This window comes from Vombatus ursinus, unplaced genomic scaffold (assembly GCF_900497805.2).
Source record: "Vombatus ursinus unplaced genomic scaffold, bare-nosed wombat genome assembly UNPS02014773.1, whole genome shotgun sequence".
NCBI lineage: Eukaryota > Metazoa > Chordata > Mammalia > Diprotodontia > Vombatidae > Vombatus > Vombatus ursinus.
In genome coordinates, this window is record NW_020954551.1 from 38,419,073 (window position 1) to 38,444,278 (window position 25,206).

A 25,206-nucleotide genomic window follows, 5' to 3' on the forward strand; every position below is an offset into this window, starting at 1 on the left:
TTACAAATGTTATCTCATTTGATTTTTACAACAATCCTGCTGACAAGGCTCAAAACCAGGAAAGCTTTCTCCTCCTATGAAGAGCTCCAAGTTACTTTTCTCCCTAACATAACCTCCGTTTACTAGGAGACAGGATTTCCTGAGATGCCTCAGTGAACATTTGGCCACCATCATCCCTGTACTAATAGAATTCACCTCTGTCTTCTTACCTCTTTTCTACTTCTTATAAGACAGCCTAGTGAAAGGGCAATTAGGTTTGGGTAATTAAAGTGATTTACTCACCAGCATTAAGTGTTGCAGCACCTGACCGTATCTGTGGAAGGAGAGAGAGTTGCATTAATTCCCATCCAGTCAGCCAGGGCTGGACTGAGGCTGAGGTGATGTTTTATTTACAAGTTCAAGGCCAGTCAGCCACTGGGACACTCACGCTTTCTCCGAAGACAGCAGCTCCTGAGCGATGATATAAGCTCGGGATTGTCCTTCCTTCTGTTGGAGAAAAAAAGAAGACAAGCAGAAACAGCGGATGTTAATGAGGGATGGCAGGTAGGGTAGGGGGATGCCATCACTGAGCTCACATGTCTACAGGATAGAACCAAGGCAGGCTGACATGTTTTCAGCAGGAGAGGATCCCTTGGTCTCTCAAGGATTATCAACCCAAATTCTTTTTAGAGGATGAATACCAGTCATCACAGAGGCAGTATGTTCTTCTGAGTTGAAAAGGACCACTGAGGGAGGTTATCATTGGGAATTCGCAGAATCTCAGATCTGGGGACCTCGATGTCCATCGATGGCAAATGGCTCCTGATCAATGATCCTTTCAACAATGTCTTTGACAATTGGTCTCCAACATTCGCTTGAAATCCTCCAGTGAAGAGGAATCTACTACTTTCCTAGGCATTGCATTCCACATTGGGACTGCTCTAGTAGTTAAGAATTTTCCTTACATTGAGCTGAAAGCAGCTTCTTCCCCCTTCCTCGTCCTACTCCCTAATGGTTCCTACTTTTATTCTCTGACACCAAGTAGAACAAGTCAGGACGGATTCCTCTATGGCCTTTCATATCTGAGGAGAGACTTCACGTACCCCCCAGACCACCAAGCCCGGCGATCAAGCCTTCTCTCAGCAAATCATCTCCAGTTCATTCCATGAATCTTTACTTGACAAAAATCTCCCACCTCTTCACCATCCTTGGATTGTGTCCCGCTTCTCAATGACCATTATTAAAAAGTGGTGCCCTAACTAGGTACAATACAGGAGAGTTGGTCTGACCAAGGTACACTACAGCAGAATCAGAGATTTAGCTCTAAAAAGAACCTTAGAGTCAGTCAAGAAACATTTATCCAGCAAGGCACAGTCCCTGCTTTCAAAGAGCTCCCATTCTTATAAGGAAGACCACCAGTGAAAAACTGTAGAGTGTAAATGGGAGGTTGAGGCAGCTGGTGGCTTAGTGGATAGAGCACTGGGCCTGGAGTCAGGAAGACCTGAGTTCAAATCTGGCCTCAGACACTTCCTAGCTGTGTGACCCTGGGCAAGTCACTTAACCTCTGATTGTCTGACAAAAGGATCCACTGGAGAAGGAAATAACACACCACTCCAGTGTCTTTGCACAAGAAAACTCCATGGATAGCTATGGTCCATGGGGTTGTGACTCTTTGCCTCTAGTCCCTTATTTTATAGATGATAAAACCCAGGCCAAGAAGAGTTAAAGAATTTGCCTAAGGTCTCATACTTAGTGGGACCAGAACCCAGAGCCCTGACTCCAAATCCAGGGCTCTTTTCATTACTCCAGCAAAGCAGATTGGTAAAATAATGATGACAGCTAACATTTATATAGTGCTTACGATGTGCCAGGCACTGTGCTCAGTGCTTTACAATTATTATGTCATTTAATCCTCACAACAACTCTGAGAGGTAGGGGCTATTACAATCCCCATTTTAAGGTTACATAATAAATGTCTGAGGCTGGATTTGAACTCAGGTCTTCTTGACTTCAGGCCGAGTGCTGTGTCTACTGTGCCATCAAGATGCCCAAAAGCCTTTATCCTCTGTCATGAACAGGTCTCTGGTTTCCATGACATCTCCCATGTCCTGTATCTTTTCTCTCTGTTTCCAATAAGGGAGCTGTAAGTAGCAATATCATCAATAAGAGCTGTTTTAGTTCTGCTCCTTGGGGACAAATCCCTTATTGTCTCTGGGACTCAGTTTCCTTATCTGTAAAATGAGGGTGTTGGATTTAAGGATCTCTAAGGTCTCTTTTGCCTTTAAATCTTAGCGTCCTAAACAGCCCAATGAAAGGGAAGGGACTTTCTTCTCTGGCTTCTGAGGGTAATGGCACTTTTCTGCCTCCATCCCCACTGAAATTTAATATGATTCAACAGTTCTCTGCTCACCGTCTAGCTACTGTATTTGCAACCCTCACAGGAAGTCTTTCTGGAACTTTAAACTGTGTATCCTTTGTGAATGGACTTTGCTTTGTGCCACAGACAGGCTCCCCCCAAATCAATACCCATAAATAAAATCTTTGTAAATTGAGTGCTATGTTAGTTAAATGCACCAGGATAGGGGGCAGGGCAGATGCTTGAAGGAACCTTATGACGTGTAAACGGAAATCACTGACAGTCTGATCAGAGGGTCTAAGAGGAAAAAGAATGACTTCTCCAACAATTAGATGGCCCTCTAATCTTTGTCTGAAGAGCTTCAACGAAGCTCTAATTTTTGTGGTGTCCCTAACCACTTTCAATTGTTGGGAGGCTTTTTCTTACATAAAACCTGAATCTACCCTTGCAAATTTCACCTACTGCTCCTAGTTCCTCAACTTGAGGACAAAAACCCCACCTCTACCCCATCTTGGGCAAGACGGCCCCTCGGACTTCTGGACACTATAGACCGTTCCATCCACGCTCCTGCGCTCCAGCCTCCACCTCCTCCCTGGCACCCCTAGAACCTGCCCTGGACCCTGGGCTTCTTAGTGATGAGTAGTCACCAGATCTAGCCTGGACAGAGACCCACCACGCCATTCTCTGGGTATCCTCATGGCAGATTGCTGTGCATGCTATCATCCTTTTGCCCTAGCTTTCTGACTCTGGCTCTGAAAGCAGTCATCCAGTCAACTATACCCAAACCCTACTCTAGCCACCCTTCCCCTATTAGAATCCCTGAGGGCAGGAACCATCACTTAGCAAAGTGCTTAGCACACAGTAAGTGCATAATAAATGCCTTTGCAATCATCCATGTATGAATGATTGCTAGTTACAGAGATAGATAGATAGATACATACATACACACATATTTATAGATCTAGCTTTTGTTATATCTGGCTGCTATTGGTATACATTAGCTGTTAATATAGAGGTTGAATCCCTTTGTGTGGATAAGTACATAATAGAGACTGAGAGATGGAAGCACAATGGTGTAGTGCAAGAATGACAGGTCTAGGTGTCGGGAGATCTAAATTCTTGTCACTCACTTTCTTTTCTGTCTTACTTGCTTATATTTTATATCTTAGCACTTAGCACAGTGACTGCACAAAGTAAATGCTTCGTGAATGTGCTCTCTCCCTCTCTGTCTCTCGGACCCTCAGTTTCCTACTCTGTAAGATGGGAGGGCATGGACCACCCAATCTTATCCAGAAGAACATCAGAACCATAATGCATACGAATAAGGAAATCGTAGTAGAGTATTTAAGTGGCTTGCCCAGTGTGTCCCTGGGTAAGGAGCCCAGCCTATGTCGGTCTTGTATCCCTCTTTCCCTGCTCTCTGACGTTCTAGGATCCTTCTGTCCAGCTGGCAGGTTCATATGCTAGGTTTTCTCAAAGTGGGAGTGCACCTATGTGAAGTCAGGCTGGTGCCTGCCAGAGAAGTTGACAGAGAATGTCAGGAGGCTCAGCTGCTCCATCTTTTTCCCGCCGGCCCATCAGGAGTGGCTATGACCCTGAGCTTTATTTTCCCACCCTGGCACAGGTCACTTTGCACGTCCCCAGTGAAAGGGGGCCATCTGTTGCCAAGCCTGCTAGTGCCAAAGAGGCTGGTTCTGGGTGGTCCTCCTGGGCACGCCCCAGTCCCTCCCTCGTTTCTGTATACAGAGGATCTTGCTTTTGTGACTCCATCCATGATTAATGTGTCTTTCCCTAGACCCACAGCAAAAGACCCGAGTGGGAGGTCACGTGAGCCGTGTAGGGCTAGCTCTGAGACGGTGTCTCTAGGCGTTGCCCTCCCTGAGTTATTTTATTGCTGTTTGTTTAACCAGGAAATGAACTCCAAGACTGACGACAGTGTCCAGAGACAGACTTCTGGGAACGGAGGGGCCTCCTCCCCCAGGAGGGCGTGGGGTGGTCTGGAGGGGGGTCTCTTGCTATCAGGTTTCTCAAACAAAGGCCAAGCCGTGTATTTCAATCAGGTCGGCAGCCACCCTCTTTGTGTGTGCCCGATCTCATTATCTCCTCTTTGTCCTCCGGCGCCTAGTGCATTCCGGCTTGGGCCATGTGCACCGGGCCAGCCCTGGAGAGGTGACTGGTCCAGGTCAGGGCCAAGGCCGCTGCTCCTCTGACCCCCCCTCTCCCCGGTTATCAGATGGGACAGCTGGGAGCCTGCTAGAAGAGCTTTGGTCTTTCTCAGGGAGACGGTAATGGACCCCGAAAATCCATGGTAGAGGGAAAAGGGGACTGGACAGAAATCAAGAGAGTTGACTTTTGTATCCTTCATTCCACTAGGGATGTGTGGTGTGTGGCATTGGGTAAGTCACAGGATTACAGAATTAAAGCAGTGATCAGTCGTTTAGTCTCACCCGTACCCCAACAGAAACTCCCTCCATGACATCCCCCAAGAAGGTTCATTGAGTTTTCATTTGGAGACCTCCATTGACCCACTGTCTCCTGAGACAGTCCATTTCACCTCTGTACACATCTGAATGCTGGGTAGTTTTTCCATATGTTAAGTAGAAATCTGCCTCTATGTGACTTCCCTCCACTGCTCCTAATTCTGGACTTTCTGGTCAAATAAAAATAAATCAGATCCCTTGTCTAAACAATAGCCCTTCAAATACTTGAAAACAGCTATCATTTCCTCTCCCCCAACCCCTCCTCCAACATTCAACATTTCTGACTCCTTTATTCGGTCTAGGTGGTTCAGTGGGTGGAGTCAAAAAGCCCAGCATTTAAATCCTGCCTCAGACTAGTTGTGTGGCCCTGGGCAAGTCATTTAACCTCTATCTGCCTCAGTTTCCTCATCTGTAAAATGGGGATAACAATAATAATAACAGCACATATCTCCCAGGGTTGTTGTGAGGATTGGATGAGATAATAGTTGTAAAGTGCTTTGCAAACCTTCATGTGCTATATAAATGGTGGTTATTTTGGTAGTGATGATGATAATGATGTCTTTCTAACATTCTGTTTGCCCTTTTCTATATATAGTTCATCCTCCCAAAAATGATGCTGCCACTCTACCTCTGTCTGAGCCCCAATTTCCTCATCTGTCAAATGAGGGTAATGACTCCTGCCTCACCTGACTAATAGGTTCTAAACTGAAGACCCAATAACAAAGTGGATATTAGAGGTGATGCTCAGAGCATAAAGTACCATGCTGGTAATAAGAATGACCTCATTTGGGCTTTACAACGAGCCTGCAAGGAAGGAGGAAAGGGGCTATTATTTCCCCTTTGAGAGGGGACAACATGAGAACCAGATAGTATTGATAATAGTCCCGTGGTTTTGTATAGCTCTAATTGTTAATAATCCTTTCCTGACATGGGACTGAAATCCATTTCTCTGCAAGTTCTCCATATTCCTCTCAGGTCTGCCCTTTGGGGCAAACAAGATTAGGATAAACCCTCTTTCAGGGGACAGCCTTGGGGTACTTGAAGTCAGCTCTCATGTCACCCCACCCATCTTCTCTGGGCTGGTCTCCCAAAAGGGTCATCTTCACTCAATAGTACCCTCGCTGCCTCCCAGAATCCTCCAGAGGTCAGTGGCATGGGATGGGAGCATCTAGAATTAAAAGGGATTTTGTTGTTGTTCAGTTGTTTCTGTGATGCCATTTTGGGGTTTTCTTGGCAAAGATATTGGAGTGGCTTGCCATCTCCTTCTCCAGCTCATTTTATAGATGAGGAAACTGAGGCAAACAGGGCTAAGTGACTTTCCCAGGGTCACATAGCTAGGAAGTGTCTGAGGTCAGACTGGAACTTGGGATGATGAGTCCTTCCTGACTCCAGGCCTGACACTCACTCTATCCACTGAGCTACCTAGCTGTCCCTTATTTTATAGAAAAGAAAAATAGGATCAAAGAAGGTAAGTGATTGGCAGATAGTCACAAAGGTCGTAACTGAACTAGGATCAAAACAGGCCTTCTGATTCCAAAAGTGGAATGAAATGTCTGGGTCTGTGGGTATATCTGTGGGTGTATCTCCAGGGGTATCCTGGAGTCACCTTTTGCTGGCGGAGAACTGATTATTAAATGTTCAGTGTATTTACACCTCAAAAATCAGAAAATATGACAAATCAGAGCTTGATTTATTGTTTTGTTGATTTTTTAGACTTAAGAAAGTGATGGAGAAAATATTAATTCAAATTAAATTTAAAAGTGTGCCTAACATATTTTTTCCCTTACTTATTTGTGTTATCTTATTTAATCCTCCCAACAACCCCAGGAGGTGGGTACTCTTATTATTCCCCATTTTACAGATGAGGAAACTGAGGCAGATAGAGGCTAAGTAGTCACATAGCTAGTAAGTGTCTGAGACAGGATTTGAACTCAGCTTTTTCTGGCTCCAGATCAGTGCTCAATCTACTATGGTACCTTGCTGCTTAATTAGAAGATGATTCAGGGAGTAGTGTACTGTGGGAAAAGGGCTGGATTTGGAGTTAGAGGAGGAAACTGAGGCAGACTGGGGTTAAGTCACACAGCTAGTGAGTGTCTGAGCCTGATTTGAACTGCAGGTCTTCATGACTCCAAGCCACTATATCACTTAGCTGCCCACAGGTCACTTCTTTTTCATGGGCCTCAGTTTCCACAGGTATAAGACAAGGGGGTTACACTGGATGATTTCCAAGGTTGCTTTCAACTCTTACACACTATCATTATTGCTATTACTATTACATCATAATATGTGAGAGTCAAGAATCTTTAGGGTTTGATTGGGTAGATGGAGGGGAAAAGAAATCTCAGGTAATGAAACCATCATGGAGGAAGTAGAGAATATGCATAAGGCACATTTTAGAGAGTTGTAGCATTAGTACACTAGAAAAGAGCAGTGAATTTGGAGGCATAAGACCTGGGTTCAAATTTGACCTTGTGACACTTGACCTTTCTGGGTCTCACTTTCTGGGTCTGATAAAATAAAGCGGATGGACTCTTTGGCTTTTGAGGTCTCTTCTAGCTTCATGTCTTTGATCCTAGGGCCAAGGGTGTGGGGGAAGGGGATCGGGGATGGTGTTGTCAAGCTTAGGCTCCAACACCACATGAAAAGCCAAGTCAGCAGTCAGATGGAAGAATCCCCAAGCCCACCTTGCCACCCTCTTCTGGCAGAACACATCCTTTCCTTCTTGGTATTCAGGACAGGCTCAGTGACTATTTGGTATTTCAGTGACGGAAGTCACAGTAGAGAGACCTAATTTTTCATCCTAGTACCCGTCACCTTCCCATGATAGCAACAGAAGTCACCTCTTGGAAGGGAGGAGGTAGAGCTCCTCACAACCCCCCACTCCCACCCCATGTTCCAGCCAGGGCTTCCTTTTCTGAGCCTCAGCTAAACTATTCATAACATCATAGGACCTGGAGCAGGAAGGAACCCGAGAGATCACCTAGTCGTGAGAACAAACCTAACATTTTACAGAGTAGGAAACTGAGGCCCAGAGAGAAAAAAGGATTTGTCCAAGGTCACTTGGGCTTAGGCCAAGTTTCACTTTGATATTTCAGCTTTATTCCTATGCTCGAGTCCTAGGAAATATATGTTTATGGTTTTGTTTTGACTATGATTTATTTACCCCAAGGCCAGGGAGTGGGTTGGGGGTTCATGGAAGGAGGAAAGTCATTTGGTTTTCAGGCCAGTAACAAGTTAACAGAGACAAACATATATAGTTCCCCCCTTTCTCTAGAGTTACACTTCCTTGTCACAAATATCCTATCGGACCTCTTTACCTGGATGTAAAGTATCTCAAACTCTGCATGTCCAAAAAAAGACTCACAAGCACATCTTGTAAATCTGCACTTCCTTTTAACATCTCTATTTCTGTCTAGAAAACCACCATCACCGCTAATAACAATAATGATGGTGATGATGATGGTGATAATGATGATGACATTTGGATAGCACCTTATGGGTTTGCAAAAGACCTTACATATATTATCTTAGTTACCCAACCTTGATGCAATCCTCAACTCACCATCCTCCCCATCCCCATCCAATTAATTGCCAAATCTGCTTGATTCTACTTTGATATCTCTTGTGTCTGCTCCCTTCTCCCCACTCCCATAGCCACCTTTCTGGTTTAGGCTTTCATCACCTCTCTCAAGGACTATTGAAAAAGCTTCCTAACTACTCTCAGGTTCTAGTCTCTCTCCTCTCCAACCCATGCCTCTACAAAGCCACCCCAAAATCACCTTCCTAAAGCACACATTTAACCATATCACCTCCCCTGCTCAAGAACCTTCATTGGCTTCCTATTGGCTCTAGGATAAGATGTAAACTCCTCAAGGTGACATTGAAAGTCTTTAAGAGTCTAGTTCCAGCCTACCTTTCAAGGCACATTGCATATTACTCCCTTTCATGGGTTATATATTTTATCCAAACTGGTCTATGGGATTGCCAAGCTGGTTTCTCAAACCCATCAATCTCTCTCTCTCTCTCTCTCTCTCTCTCTCTCAGTTCAATGCCTTCCTTGTCATGGTCTTCCCCTGCCCCCACTCTGCCTGGAATGCACTTCCTCCTCACCTCTGACTTTTAGCATACTTGGCTTCCTTTAGAGGCTCAGCTCACATGCCACCTCCTACAGGAAGCCTTTACTGGCCCTCCTAGGAATCAGTACTCTGCTCTTCCTGCCAAATAATCATGTCTAAACTTGTCTGTTTATGTGTTTTAACCCACTAGTAGAATGCCAGCTCCCTGAAGGCAGAGATTATTTTCCATCTTGTCTTTACATCCCCAATGAGTCCAGTAGAGAGTGATGACTTGGAATCATGGAATCTGGGTTCAAATCCCAGATCTGCCACTGACTACTTGTGTGACCTGGGGTCACTTAGAGATTAAATTATTAAATCTCTCAGGGCCTCAGTGCCCTCATCTGTTAAAAGAAGGGATTAGACTAGATCAACAGCAAGGTTCCTTCCAGCTCTAAATCAGTGAACGTGTGATCTCACTCACTGCCCAATGTCCACTAAGGAGCATAATCTCTAGCTAGAGTTGGAATGATCCTTAGAGACCAGCCCAACACCCTCATTTTACAGATAAAAAAAAAAGAAACTCAGAAAGGAGAGGTGACCTGCGCAGGGTCATGCAGCTAACATATTGGAACCAGGGCTTGGATTCATGCTTGCGGACCCCAAGGCCAGTGCTCTTTCCACTATAACCTGACACTGTGTTCACAAGTGCCATATTATCTTCGTGAGTAAAGAATAGTCCTTCTTTCTTCTGGAAGCAAAAAGGGACCCATACCATTCCAGGTCAATTTCCAGTGGCCTCAATGCTTGTATTTCCTTTTTCTTGTTCAACAAAAGGAAGCCAAAAGAGGCTAAGTCTTCCAGGTCTACTCTCTTCAATAGACCAGGGCTACCCCAGGTGGAGATTCAAGGTGGGTTTTACCTTGGGTCTCACTGCATTTAAAGGGAAAAACCAAAAACCAAAACTGCTAGTGAAATCTATGGCTTCTTCAAAGGATAAGAATGTCCCCTTGTCTCTTGGAATTAACCTTCATTTTCTGCTTCTCTTTGGATATTTGGGGGTTAAAGATTCTGGCAAGGCAGAATGATTAATGGGACCTGGAAACCAATCCCACCCAGTAAAGAGATAAGACTAGGCCAGCATCTTTTAGTGTTATGAGCCCGTTTCAAGGGGGCCTCTGCCTAGATTGTGCTGTGCCCCAGTCCTATTACCTGCTTACTGTCCATGTCCAAGGTCCTGAGCTCTAGCACCCTGACTTAGCTTGCTGTGTGTCTTCCTGAGCTCAGGAATTATAGAATTATAGACTTAAGAGTTGGAAAAACCTTAGAGGTCATCTAGTCTAAGCTCCTTAACTTACAGGTGAGGAAAGAGAGACCCAGGGAAGTTCTGTCTTGGCCAAGATCACAGAGGTGCTAAGTAACAGAATGCAGATTTGAACCCCAGTCTTCTGACTCCAAATTTAGCCCTCTTTTCATAGTCCTTTATGGCCTCTAGCATGGCACAGTGAAAAGAACAATGGACAGGGAGTCTGAATTCCTTTGGCCAGCATTCAAGGACCTCTCCAATTTGGCACCAACTTATCTCACACCATTGTCTAACCATCTGCTCCAGCCAGACTGCTTTTATCATCCTCTGAACTAGCCATACCCATTCTACCTCTCAGACCTTTGCTCACATCATTCATCTTGTCCAGAATGCCCTGTCCTCCCATCTCCCAGGACCCCCTATTTATAATTGGAGGGGGCTTTAGGATTGGCTACTCCAACCACTTTGGTTCACAGGTGGGGAAACTGAGGCCAAGGGAGGTTGTGACTTGTCTAACATCACACAGTAAGGAGCCAAGCTGGGATTCAAACTCAGGGTCCCTGACTCCAAATCCAAAGCTTTTTTCTCTCTATTTATTGAAATCCTGCCCATATTTTAAGGTCTAATTTCAGTCTTCCTTCCTCTTAAAAGCGTTGCCTGACCACTCCAGCTCATAGGTATTTTCCCCTCATCTAGAGAATTTCCCATCTGTGCCCCTCATTAGGTTTTTACTTCATGCTGGAAGCTAGGTGGCACAACAGATAGCATTCTGGGTCTCAAGTTGGGAAGACTTGAGTTCAAATCTAGCCCCAGACACTTATTAGCTGTGTGAGCCTGGACAAGTCACTTAACCTCAGTTTCCTCAATTGTAAAAATGGGGATAATAAAAGCACCCATCTCCCAGGGTTGTTGTGAAGATGAGAAGACATTTGTAAACTGCTATGCAAACCTTCCAATACTATATAAATGTTAGCTAGGATTGCTGCTGACTTAAGAGTGTTCCTGTTTCAAAGCTCTCAAACTGGAAGAGACCTTAAGATCAGCTAGTGTTCTCCCCTTATTTTGTAGATAACACAACAGAGATCTGGACAGGTCGAGTGACTGACCAAGGTCACATAACTTGTTAGCAGAGATAATTTTAGAGTTTGTGTCCTTTGACTCCAAAACTTGTCTGCCTCCCTACTCTGTATGCCTCTTATCTATAATTATAGATTTTATAAATATAGATATATTTATCTATATATCTGTAAGTATAGATATATATTCTATAAATATACAATCTATAATTAAGATCCCCTAAGCAAACAGAAAGCTCTTTGAGGGCAAGGACCATATTCGTATACTTTTTCTCCTGCTTTCCTGCACCCCGCTACTTTCACTCCCTTACCCCAAACCCTAGCACAGTGGCCTTCTCATAAGAGACAGGCAGCATGGTGCAATGGAGAGATCATTGAAATAGGCCCAGAGAACTGGATTCACATCTTCCCACTTACTGCCTATGGAACCTGAATGGGCCTGTGAGCTTTAGCTTTTTTCTTTGTAAAGAAATGACCCCCATCCCTGCTCTACCTCAACCACCTCTCAAGACTATGGGGTTCAGAGGAGGTGATGTGTATATGGAAAGCACCTTCCAAACTCTAATTAATAAAGGATTCTACAAATGAAAGAGCATAGTATTATGGGAAGTACTCCATATACTATATTCAGAGATTACCCGGGAGCTAGCCTGTCCTCCCCAATGGTCAGATAGAGCCAGGCCTCCTCAAATAACAGGGGAGGAAGGACAGAACTTTTTCAAATTCAGGGAGCACAGACTGACCTGTGACCCAGGCTGAAGCTCATTCCAACCTAACCCAAATAAATCTTACTCCTTCCTAAATATTCTACTACCACTACAATTCAATTCAACAAACATTTATTAAATGCTTACTATGTACCAAGCACTGAGCTAAGCTCTGGGTATACAGTTAAGAAAGATTAGGACGTTACCTGCTCTCAAGGAGTTACAATCAAACAAGGGAAGACAACATACAAGAAAAAGAAGGGAAAAAGTAAAGAAGGAAGGGAGCCAGTGAGAGCCTGGCCTCTCTGCACGTGAAAAGTGTCCTAGACCCAAAGAGGTGGCAGCTGAGCAAAGGAGGAGGGGTGCACGGTCTCCAGGAGAGCTGCTCCGGCCTCAATGACCGTAGCTCTAGCTAAGGTCTCGCTGCAAGGGTGCTCCCCTGAGGGCTGATATTTTCCCGACTGCAGCTGCAGCCTTGAAGAGCCCCCAGAAGGCTGGAAAGCCAGACTCATTGTCAGTCCAGGCCAATGTGTCAGCCAGGCTCTGAATGCTTCCATTTACAACTGGCTCTATTTTTAAACCTTTTGATTTCAATCTCTCTTTCTCTCTCTCTCTGTCTGTCTCTGTCTCTTTCTCTCTCTCTCTCTGTCTCTCTCTCCTCTTTCTTTCTCTCCTCTTTCTATTCCCCTCTCTCTACTTCTCTCTCTGTGTCTGTCTCTGTCTGTCTGTCTGTCTCTTTCTTTTCTATCCCCTGCCTCTCTCTGTCTCTCCTCCCTCCCTCCATCTCTCTCTCTGTTTCTCTCTCTCTTTCTATTTCTCTCTGTGTCTCTCTCCCCTCCCTCTCTCTCCTCTCTTTCTTTCCTCTTTCTATTCCCCTCTCTACTTTTCTCTCTCTGTCTCTCTCCCTCTCTCTTTCTATTTCTCTCTCTTGTCCTCTCTTTCTCCCCTTCACTCTGTGCATCTTTCTCTGCTTTTGCTTTCTATTTCCTTCAACCTAAATTGTGTGTGTGTGTGTGTGTGTGTGTGTGTGTGTGTGTGTGTGTGTTTGTGGGGTTGGGCTCAGGTCCCTGTCTCACAGCAGCAACAATGTCCCCCGACCCATTTTGCCCTTTGCTGTCTGAAAAGGGCGGGCCACTTTTCTCTGCCTCAGGACTTCTAAAAGTGAGTGACTAATTCTCTTCGCAGAGGCAGCTCATCTATGACCCCACGAAGCCTCTCAGTTAGCTCAGTAGAGGTTGCTGGAGATAAACTCTCTTGTCTCTACTTCCCACAAGGGAAGATTGAGACATGAGATATGGCTGTTTGGAAGGGGGATTCAGTGGGATCCCTCTTTCTGGAGGCAGGTAGCCACAGGGCCAGGAGGGACTATCCTTGATTCTGTTGAAAGCTGGGGTTCAGGCACAACTGGAAGAAAAGTCCAATGGACCAAATCAGTAGGGGCTGAATTCTAGAGTAAGGGGCTGCCTGGGAGGAAGAAACCACTCACTCCCTGGTTCCTTCAGCCCACACTGATCTCTCCCTCCTATGAAATCCTGCTGTACTTATAGCCAGTGAGTCAGAATCTGTCTTGGACACCACACTCCCCACTCCAACCAAGTTGGCCTTCTCTTCATCTCCCTAACATGATTCACCTATTCCCTTCTGCAGGCCTTTGGCCAGCCATGTTCTGGAATTGGTTCCTGCCCTATTGGGAAACATCTAGGAGATGTTCTGTCTGAGTCAGAAGTTGCCTCAGTTTCCAGGTCTTTTTGTTTCTGGTGCCTTATGTGTTGCTGGCCTGATCTCTGACCTTTGGCCTGACCATGGCTCTTGGCAAGTCCCAGTTTCCTGGCCTGTGGAATTTCCTGGCTACCCATGGTTTTGGGTTAACATACAGTTTACCATTTAGTCATTACTCAAGCCTTGTCATTTCTCCATCTGTGTTAACTCTGGCATCTTTCCACTTTCATTATGACCATCCTACTTCAGGTCTTTATTTCTACCGGACTCACAGATGCTTCTTCGTTTTCATTTGTCCATTCATTCTTCATCTAGACTATTGCAATAGCCCCCTCCCTGGTCCCTCTGTTTCCAGTCTAGCCCCTCTCCAATCCATCTTCCACTCCTCTGCTGGAATAGTCTTCCAAATGTCCCAGTATGATTATGCTGTTCCTCTAATCAGGAATGTTCAATGGCTCCCTATTGCCTACTGAAAGACACAAAGATTACTAAGCCTGACATTCAAAGCCCTTCATAATTTGGTTCCTACCTGCCTGTCTGACTTTACTGCATACTTTATCCTTTACATACATGTCTTACATTCCAACCCAACTGGACTATGTAGGACTGTTTCCTCCTTTCTCATCCTGATCTCTCCCATCTCCATGACTTTTCTCAATGCATATTCCATGAGTGGAATGAACTCTCTCATACCCCATCTCTATCTGTTCCTTCTCCAGGAAGCCTGTCCTGACTTTTCCTAGGGAAAAATGAAGTTTCCATCCCACATTTCTTTTTTGGAGGCAATCAAGATAAAGTGACTTGCCCAGGGTTACGTGGCTAGTAAGTGTTTGATACCAGATTTGAACTCAGGTCCTCCTGACTCCAGGGTCAGTGCTCAAGCCACTGCATCACCTAGCTGCCCCTCATCCCCCATTTCTTATAGGCTTTCCCTTAGCTCTCTTTTACCCCTATCTTCCTCTCCCCATCTCCTACCTGTATACATGTCCTCCCTTCCATTATATTATAAATTTCTCAGAGAATAGGGACAGTCAGGGTATAGATTTCTACATTCATTCCCCAGCACGGTGTCGTGCATTTACCAGACTTGTCAAACTGAATTAACCATTTCATTTGACATGGTTTTGTCTCTCCAACTAGGACAGAAGCTTTCTGAAGGCAAGAGCTGTGTCTGAGTCATTTTTTGTGTCTTCAACAGTAGTTGGGATAGGCTTATCACACAGTACGTGGTCCAAAAACACTTCATTTGGACAAATTAGATTTTATAAATGTATATGGTTTTGATACATACATATTTCATAAATATATAAGCATTTAATGTGTACCGAGCCCCAGAGCTAGGAGCACTTGCTAGGAGAGAGACCAAATTAAGATAAGCAATGATGCCTATCACTACATAATTTATAATGTAGTCTATAATCTAGCTGACATGTACATGGAGAGTTATCATAGGAAATAATGCATGATAAGTGGCATAAGAGTAGTTTAAGCAAAATGGTGTGGGAAGTCTGGGGTGGAGAAAGGTCACAAGTGATTGGGAGTGGGGGAGATCAGGAAAGATTTCTCAAAGGAGATGACATTTGGGAAGGGTTTTAAAGATGAATAGAAATGGTTAGGGGAGGGCATTCCAGGTCCAAGGTAGCACAAGGCATGCATGGAGGGCAGGTACTTGTCCAGTTTGGCCAGATTGTATAATAAATGGAGGTATAGGCGTGGGATAAAGCTGGAAAGGTAGGAGGGAGCTAGGTTATGAAGGTCTTTGAAAGTCAAATAGAGAATTTCATATTTGATCCTGGAGGTGATAGGGAACCACTGAAGTTTATTGAGTATGGGGATGACATGGTCAGACCTATGCTTTAGGAAAATCACATTGGCAGCTAAATGGAGGATGGATTAGAGTAGGGAGAGACTTGAAGCAGGCAGACCCCCCAGCAGGCTACCAGGTCTGTAGTCAGGAAGGGCTGAGTTCAAATCTTAGATACTTCCTAGCTGTGCGACCTTGGGCAAGTCACAACCTCTATCTGCTTTGATTTCCTCATCTGTTAAATGGGATTAATAATAGAATTTACCTCCCAGGGTTGTTGTGAAGATTAAATAAGATAATAATTATAAAATAATTAGTACAGTAGCTGACGCAGAATAAGCACTATGTAAGTGTTACATATTATTATTATTATAACAGAACAAATGTGATGTGATGAGGGCCTGTACCAGAGTGACGGCAATATCAGAGAAGAGAAGGGGATAGATTTGAGAGATGTTGCAAGGTAAAAATCAACCTTCCTTGCCAATGGATTGGATGTGGGAGGTAAGGAAGAGTGAAGAGTTGAGGAAGACTCCTGGATTGCAAGGCTGGGGATTAGGAGAACAATGCTCCCCTCAGTAGTAATAGGGAAGTTAGGAGGGGGGGAGGGTTTGGGGGGAAAGACCGAGGAGTATACCAAGATGATAGCAGTAGGAGGAGAGAGGAGGGCGCAGAGGTGACAGGTCTGGTGGAAACAGAATCAAGAAAGCTTGGCAACAGATTGCATAGGGGAGGGAGAGGGAAGATACACCAACGTTTCACACATTCCCTCCTTACTTCTGCCTTGGCTTCCCTGGCGGCTTTCAAGAGTCCGCTCAAATCCCACCTTCTGCAAGAGGTCTTTCCCGTGCCTGTCCACTGCTGCTAGCACCTTCCCTCTGGGACGGCTTCCCAGCTACCATGTGTCTATATCTATTTATAATATATGTAACACATGCTATATTTATTAATATCTAAATATTTATAAGTATACTAGAAATAAATGCATTGTATTATAAAATATATTCAATAATATATCTTATAAATATATGTTATATATTATATATGCATATAATATATAATGTACATACATGCAAATATATCATATATTTATAAATAGATGTAGATAAATGCTATAAGTCTATATTTTTTTATACAGATCTTGTATGGACCTAGTTATTTACAAATTATCTCCTCTATTAGATTGTAAGCTCCTTGAGCACAAGAACCATGTTTTTGCCTTTCTTTGTATCCCCAGCACTTAGCACTGTGCCTGGCACTTGGTGAGAGCCTATGAATTGACTGGTTGATTGATGGAGTTTGGGGTGAATGGCAGCATCCCAGATAGCGGTAGTGCAGTCAGGGGGAGAAGGTTTTGTAGAAAATCTAATCTAGATGAACAAGCATTCAAGTACCTACTATGTTCGAGGCACTGTGTAGGATGGTAGGGACAAAAAGACAAAAACAAAGGAATTGACTTTTCTTGCTTTTAAGGAACTTACACAACAGGAACACTAATAAGTGTACTACAAAGAAAACTGCAGCAGGAAAGAGCCATTTGAGGGGGAGGCAGAGATCAGAGAAAGTTTGCTGGAGGAGGTGGGAGCCTTGAAGGAAAAGGATTTTGAGAGGTGGGGATGAAGACGGGGTGCCTTTCATGAGTGGGGAATGGCTTGCCTGAAAGACAATGATCTGAGTTTGGGGCATATTGAGTTTGAAGCATGAATGGGAAATCCATGTGGAGATGTCCTGTAGGCAGGGATTTGGAGTAATTGACAAATCACTCAATTGCCTGAGTCCCTCTGAATGCCCAGGGACTTTGTAAATCTGAACTCCTTTCAAATTTGGGACTGCGCTGCTTTCTGGTTATTCCTGGTGGGATCTCCAATAGCAGCAAGAACTTAGAGTTTTTTGGGGAAAGGTTAAGTTCTGGAATCGAGTACTTTTTGCTGCAAACTCTGTTTCTAGTCCTTGAGAATGAGATGAGACAAGGCCGGATGAATCAAGTGTAGGGATGTCTGAGAGGCTACTTCAGAACCACTCCTAACTATCTCAGCTGCAGGTGGGAAGATCTAAGCATGGACCACAGTGAGAAGTAGTTGGGGACTCCCCCCTTTTTGGAGATTGAAGCCACAAGTGTTTTCTTAAGGACATCTTTAATTTGTCAATTGTCTCTCTGTTGGAGGACATACAAGGGTTGCCAAATTGGAAATTTAATGCCAATCAGGAGACCCTGATGACTTTCTGGATAGTGGTGCAACCAGGTGACCCTGTATCCTGGTATATCTTGAGTGCAGCACTTTCCAAATCCCAGGTGAGGATGTTTAACTCTGGGCCACTTCCCAAGCCCCATTCTCAACTGGAGCTGGAGGAACTCCAGAAAGAGCAGATCAGATCTTTCCAATAAACCCTCCTTCAAGCAAAAACAAGGGAATGAGCCAAACTCCAAGCAAGCCATCTCATTTGTTTCTGGTCCCAGATTCTGTGCCTTGGGGGCAGCCAGGGGAAGAAGTGATGAGCTCATTTCTAAATGCATACAGCTAATTCAGGCAACCCCTGCCTTCCTCTCAACATCCCCCCCCCCCATTCAAGTGGCAATGCCTGTAACTCCTGTAGTGTGGAGAAGGGGGTTGAAGAGAGGAGGGAAGGGAGGAAAAGGGGAAGGGAGAAGAAAATAAGGGAAAGGAAGATGATGAGAGAGGAGATCAGAGGAAGGTAAATGAAAAAAGAAAGAGTATGAAAGGGGAAGGATAATGAGGAGGAAAGGGAAAGGAGAGGGAGGAGGAACAAGTAAGAAGGAGATGAATAATAAGAAAGAGAACAAGGAAAAGGGAAGGGGGAAGATAAAGAGGAAGACCAAAGAAGGAAAAGCAGAACAAGCAAAGGGAAACCATATGGAGGAAGAGGAGAAGGAGGAAGAGGAGAAAGGGGAAAAAGAAGGAGGAGGAGAGAGGTAGGAGCAGGGAATGACATGAGGAAAGGAGGCAGAGAAAGGTGCGGACGGGAAGGATGCAGAAGAGATGAAGGAAGGGAAGCTGTTTGAGAGGAAGGGAGGAAGAAGAAGGGACAGAGAAAGGAAAAGGGAGAGAAGAAATATCCAGAATAGGAAGTAGAGACCAGGACAAAGAGAATGCATCATTCTCTGGCAATTCTTCCTGGTTTTTGTCCCTCTTCCAAATTCCTTCCTGGCGAAGGGAGAGAGAACCCTGTGGTGCTTACAAGTTTTCTCTTCTGGGATAGAGGGAAAGCAGAGGCCTGAAGGGCAGGGCAGCTTGGGGCCAACTCCAACTCCAACACCCTACTTCCACCTGCTCACACAATTGCAGTCCGCTGTGTCCTCTCCGTGGTTCTGGCTGAAAGCCATGACCTCAGCACCACTCAGCTGGGCTGGCAGGATTCCTAAGGGGCTGGGGAAACCTACTAGGGGTTCATACCAGAGCTTCCACAGTCACCTTTTCATTATTTCTCTCCTCTCAAACCTCATATTCTCTCTAGGTTTTTCCCACTTTCCTTCTCTTTGTCAGGGACCTGGCTAAGGACAAGGAAGTAAGTGTAGTGGACTGAGAGAGCTCAGAGGTACTGGCTCTAGTCCCAGCTGTATTGCTAACTTGCCATGAGACCTTGGATGAGTTCACTGGGCCTCAGCTGCCTCCTCTGTCAATGAGGCTAATACTATCTACCTTGATTGCTTTACAGAGTAGTTATGTTAAGAGAATGTAGGGACATACATGGAAGTGCTTAGATGGGAGAGCTTTCACCTAGATGGTAATACTGCCCTTATTCACACATCATCCCCCCACTCTCACCTCAAGCTTTTGTCACCACCAGCTCAAATTTCTGATACATTGATATCTCGCTAAGGCAATTTCCACTACAATCAGCTTTACTGACATTTCAAATGCAAAAATAGCAAAAACTCGTGGGGGGAGGAGAGAGATTGGAGAGAAAAGGGGGGAGTGGAAGGATGGAAGGAAAGAGAAGGAAAGAAAGAAAAAAAGGAAGGAAAGGAAGAAAGAAGGAAAGAAAGAAGGAAGGGAGGGGGAGAGAGTGAGAGAGAAAGAAGAAAAGAAAGAAAGGGAGGGAGGGAGGGGGAGAGGGAGAGAGAGAGAGAGAGAGAGAGAGAGAGAGAGAGAGAGAGAGAGAGAGAGAGAGAGAGAGAGGGAGAGAGGGAGAGAGAGAATAGTCTTTATCTTCCCATTTGACCTTGTGAGTTGGGATGGGTTTGTTCACTCTTCGATTCTTTGTATCCCTGGCACATATTGCCTCAAATATATTAGGTGCTTAATGAATGCTTTTTGATTGATTCTAGTGGAAAGAGCGCTAGGTTTGGAGTCAGGAGATTTGTTTTTCAGCCCAGCTACCACTTCTCAGCTGAATCTGAATCTCCATTTCCTCAGGGAGATGTAAATTTAGAGTCAATAGCCGAGTCTGAAGCCCCACTTTGCTGTTTACTAGCTGTGTGACTTTGGATGAGTCACTTTACCACTGCAGAACTCTAGAGTAAACTCGGAACCAACCCCTCCCCCCTTTACCTCAGAAACAGGATGACTAGAGCCTTCCCTAACTCAGAGGATCTCCCTTACCTTGTGGGTGAGGCCGGGCTCCCTGTGGCCGCTCTCCTCCTCTTCTGAAGACTTCTGCTCCTCGTCGGACGTGACGTCCTCTGTGGGCACTGCTGAGATCGGGCAGACCTTGTACGGCTCCGTGTAGGCACTGCAACCAGACAGAGGGAGATGGGCAGACAGGGGTTAGAATCACGAGGTGTCTGGAGTTCCGTCAGGACAATGTTGGACCTGTTGCTTGTTAAATAGGACCAAGACTATCCCTTTAGAACGTTCCTAGCAATCCGGACTCTCGGAAGCTGGAGGAGGCAATGAAAAGGGAGGGAAGAGGGGTGTTCACCAGCTCCTTTTCAACTGTAGGAAAATTAAATGGGCTGGCCTGGACAGATGTGGGGCCAGGAAAGCCTGGAGGGAGCGGGGTGGAGAGACACTTGTCACCAGCATACAGAATTTGCAGTAGACTCATGCCAAGGTCTTAACTTATTTCCTTTTAGAGAAGCAGAGTAGAGAAGTGGACAGAGCAAGGGATTTCAAGTCAGAAAATCTGGGTTCAAATCTCAACTCTGCAGCTTGATTGCTGTGTGAGTTTGGCAATCATGTACTTAACTTTTCTAAACTTGAGTTTATTGGAGGTAAATCGAGAGGGTTGGATGAAGATATATTTAAGGTATTTTTTTTTTAGTGAGGCAATTGGGGTTAAGTGACTTGCCCAAGGTCATACAGCTAGTACGTGTCAAGTGTTTGATCTGAGGCCGGATTTGAACTCAGGTCCTCCTGACTTCAGGGCTGGTGCTCTATCCACTGGGCCACCTAGCTGCCCCTAAGGTATCTTTTAGCTCAAAATCATATGTCCTTTCTTGGTGGTCTCATTAGCTCTTGTGGGTTCAACCAACAACTCTTTGTAGATGACTTCCAAATCAACCACCGAATCTCCAACTCCCTGTTAAATCTCTACACCTCCGTGTTCTAATGGCATCTCAAACGCAACACGTCTAAACTGAGCTAGGTATTTTCCCCTCTAAACCTATTTTAAGAGAATTTAAATCCCTTCACAGCTCTGCCTGCTATTCCATGGTGGTCACAGACTGCTTCCCCCATCAATGCTATGATCCAGCTGAAGTCACTCAGTGAACACGTATTAAGCACATCCGTAGGTGCCAGAATGCAGCTAAGTGGCTCAGTGGATGGAGCAATGGGCCTGGAGTGAGGAAGTTGTTGTTACTCAGTTGTTTCAGTTGTGTTTGACCCTAGGTGGCCTCTTTTGGAGTTTTCTTGGCAAAGATAGTGCAGTGGTTTGCCATTTCCTTCTCCAGCTCATTGTACAGATGAGAAAACTGAAGCAAACAGGGTTAAATGGCTCACATAGCTAGTAAGTGTCTGAGACTGGATTTGAACTCAGGAAGATGAGTCTTCTTGACTTCAGGTCTGGTGCTCTATCCACAGACCTGAGCTCAAAACTGACCTCAGACATTGGGCAAGTTACTTAACCTCTGTTTGCCTTAATGTACTGGAGAAGGAAAAGGCAAACCACACCAGTATCTTTGTCAAGAAGACCCGTTGGAAGGTCTGGTCTACAGGGTCTTTTAGAGTTGGATGGGACTGATGGACTGAACAACACCAACAATATGCCAGGCACTGTGCTAAGCCCGGGGGATACAAAGAAGTGCAAAAGACCGTCTGCTTTGCCGGAGCCCACAATATAATGGGACTGGCCTTCTAATCGCTATACACAGCATTCTACCATCTCTTGTCTTCTTGTCTTTGCATAAGCTGTCCTTCCATGTCAGGAATGGCTTTCCTCTGCATCTCTGCCTCTTAGAAGTACTGGCTCCTTTCAAAGCTCAGCTTAAGAACCACCTCCTCCAAGAAGCCTTACCTGATTGTCCAAGTTGTTAGTCTTCTCTTCTCGCCCCCCCACTCCCCTTTGTATTTATTTTTTATTCACTTAACCACAAATTTGTTGTAGTACTCCTTTCCCTCCCCACCTCAAGGCAGAGACTGTATTGTGTGTTTATATTCAAATGCCTAGAAGGCAGTAGGTGCTTAATAAATGCTTGTTGATTGACTGAAGGCAAACCATGGGAAGCTAAGAAGAGAATAAAAACAGTAAAACAAATCAACATGTTGAAAAAAATCTGATGATATATATGCAATGCTCCCCACTCATGGGCCCTGACCTTGGCATCTAATATCTTATCAAGGATTCATGTATTTGATTAGTCAGTGAAGAGAAATAGCATGATATTGTGGGGGATAGAGTGATACTTGGAATCAGGAGGTCTGAGTTCAGATCATGGCTCTGGAATTCCATGTGATCATAGGACATAGAATTGGAAGGAAGTTTGGAGCTCATTTGCTGTTATTACAGTTGTTGTTTCAGTCCTGTCCAACTCTGTGACCCCATTTGGGGTTTTCTTGGCAAAGACACTGGACTGGTTTGCCATTTCCTTCTCCCAGCTCATTTTGTAGATGAGGAAACTGAGTCAAACAGGATTAAGTGACTTGCCCAGGGTCATACAGCTAGGAAGTATCTGAGGCTGCATTTGAATTCGGGTCTTCCTGACTTCAGGCCTGGCTCTCTAGCCACTACGTCATCTAGAAACCAGGGCACAGATACAGCGTTTTATTATATAGTCCTTTGTAAACTTCAGTGCATTTAAAACACTTTGCAATGCCAGCTATTACTGGGCTGGGTCTTGGGAGACCTAGGACATAGTTCTGCTCTTCACACTACTCATGTGGTCTAGTAGAAAAGATAATGATTTAAAGTCAGAAGGCCTAGGTTCAAGTCGCAACCCTGACACTAGCTTTAAGAATGTAGGGAAGTTACTTCGTTCTTTGAACCTGGGTTTCTTCTTCTAATACTTTAGAGGCAGGATAGAGTTTTGTATAGAGAGCTGACTTCAGGGGCAGGGAGAGCTGGTTTCAAGTCACGCCTCTGAAACACGCTGGTTCTTTGACCTTGGGCAAATCACTTAATCTTGGTAGGCCTCAGTTTCCTCAACTGAATCAAGAGGGTATTGGACTAGATGACTTCTACAGTTCCTTTCAGCTCTAAATCCATGATCCCAGATTCATGCCCCAGACCGCCTCCAAGATTATAAATTGGAAAACACTTATCTGTCTGAATCTGTGAAGTAAGTTTCCTCATTGGGAGTTGCCTGTGGTAGTGAAATCCCTGGCTTGGTAAAGAAACTGACAAACCAACTAGACTAGGTGGAGCTCAGGAGTGGATACTGGTTCCTGGTCCAATGGCCTGTGCACTCAAGTCCATCATCCACTCTGGGGTAGAGTGTGAATCCTACCTCAGTGAGGTCTTTCCCTCAAACCAATCCTAGGACCTTAGTGGAGGTAAACAAAAATACTCCAAAAACATCCCTCATACTTATACTTTTTTCATCGTTGTGAAGAAAGGACTTTGTGAGCCTTCAGTTGTCTTAAGTTAAGAATTGTGCTCTTCTAAATTCACTCAGTGACTTCGTGTGATTTCCCCTCCTCTTCCTGAGCCTCAGTTTCTTCATTTGTAAAATGAGGAAGTTGGGGCAGATGACCTCTAAGGTCCCTTCCAGCTTTGACTTTTTAAGATGGGACCCTGTGTCATGATTTTGTTCAGGGTGCATCTTCAAAACTTCCTGGGAAAATTTATCTTCTCTTCTCAGGAGGCCTCTGATCTTCATTTCCTGTGGGATCTTTCCTTCCCCTTTAGAGGGGATAGATAGGTTCCTGGAAGGGGCTTGGAATAATGGGAAACCAAGTAGGAAGGGAGCTTCCTGAAGAATAATTTTAAATAAAGGATGAATTGCACATGTTCCATGTCTTTTTAAGTCAACAAGTGATTTAGGGGCATGTGTTCCTAAGAGGAGTTGAATGAGCTATGATTTGGGGTCATGGGCATTCAGCTCACAAAGAAATCAGTTCAAGGACATGTATATACTGTCAGGAGCTGTTATACTTCCGTCTGGATTATTTATGATGGGCAGGGTCTCCTCTTATTCCTCAGGGATGATTACACCTTATTAAGGACCAGCATGTTAAACAGGGAGTATGGGTGTTCAAAGAAGCTAGGGGTAAAGCAGAAAAGATACCAGATATCAGCCAGGAGACCTGGGTATCAGTCTCAACTCTTCCACCAACCTGTTGGAGTTTTTGGGGGTCAAAAATTCTATCACCTAGTAGAGCTGAGCCTTTCTAATCTAAGTTGGTCCTTGAACAAGGCTAGCTCTTTAGAATCATAGAGTCATAGATCTAGAGCTGAAAGAGTCCAACTCACTCATTTCCCACTGGTCAGAGCTTTTGCTCCAGGGGCATAGCTTTGGAGGACACAAGTGATGGTCCTAAGGACAGATGATCCAGGACGATTAATTTAGGGACTGCAGGGCCATCTAAGCCAATATTCTTATTTAGAGATGAGGAGGCCATATCCAAATGATAGCCCCCTCAACAATTAGATTTCCAATCTCTTTCAAGATCTTCTTAATAAGGAGGAAATGACTGAGGCAAAGCACTCCATTTTTTGGCCAGCTCTAATTGTTAGGGAGTTTTTCTTTACATCAAACCTAAATTTACTTTTCAGCAAGTCCACCATTGTTTCCCCCCTTCACGAAGATATGGGGATAAATGTCCTGGTGAATGCAACCGAGATGGAAGAACTTTGAGTACAAGCTTGGGAGCTACGTATGTGGCTACTGCCTAAGGACCAGCACTTAACACGGTGCCTGGCACAGAGTAGGTGCTTAATAAATGTTTATTGAATTGAAATTGAATTGAATTGTCTAAATTCCAAGAAAATTTGGAAAAAGAGTTTGTCGCTAGGGTACAAATATTTTTAGAAATAGCAGCTTACCAAGACCGTCCAAGTTATGAATCTGCAACAGTAGACTGAGAACCGATATTGATGAAATCACAGATCAGTATGGAGTGGTGGAAAGAGAGATAAATCTGGAGTCAGAGGACCTGGGTTCAGATCCCAGCTCTGCTTGTACGATGTTGAGCAAATCATATAACCTCTCTGGGCCTCAGTTTCTCCATATGCAAAATGAGAGAATAGGCAGCTAGGTGGATAGAGTGGGTAGAATTCCAGACCTGTAGTCAGGAAGACTCATCTTCCTGAGTTCAAATCCAGGCTCAGACACTAGCTGTGTGACACTGGGCAAGTCACTCAACCCTGTTTACCTCAGTTTTCT

General features: G+C 44.7%; 1 protein-coding gene across 2 annotated transcripts in view; it reads right to left on the reverse strand.

The window, feature by feature from the left end:
* The window catches only part of FGD5 (FYVE, RhoGEF and PH domain containing 5), a 186,629-nt gene that overhangs the window by 67,210 nt on the left and 94,213 nt on the right, over positions 1-25,206 (reverse strand). For both annotated transcript variants that reach the window (XM_027863997.1, XM_027863996.1), the window contains exons 3-5: positions 20,045-20,174; positions 428-486; positions 283-313 (exon numbers count right to left, since the gene is read on the reverse strand). In XM_027863997.1, coding sequence (XP_027719798.1) covers positions 283-313; positions 428-486; positions 20,045-20,174 — 220 coding nt within the window. The remainder of the gene's footprint in view (positions 1-282; positions 314-427; positions 487-20,044; positions 20,175-25,206) is intronic.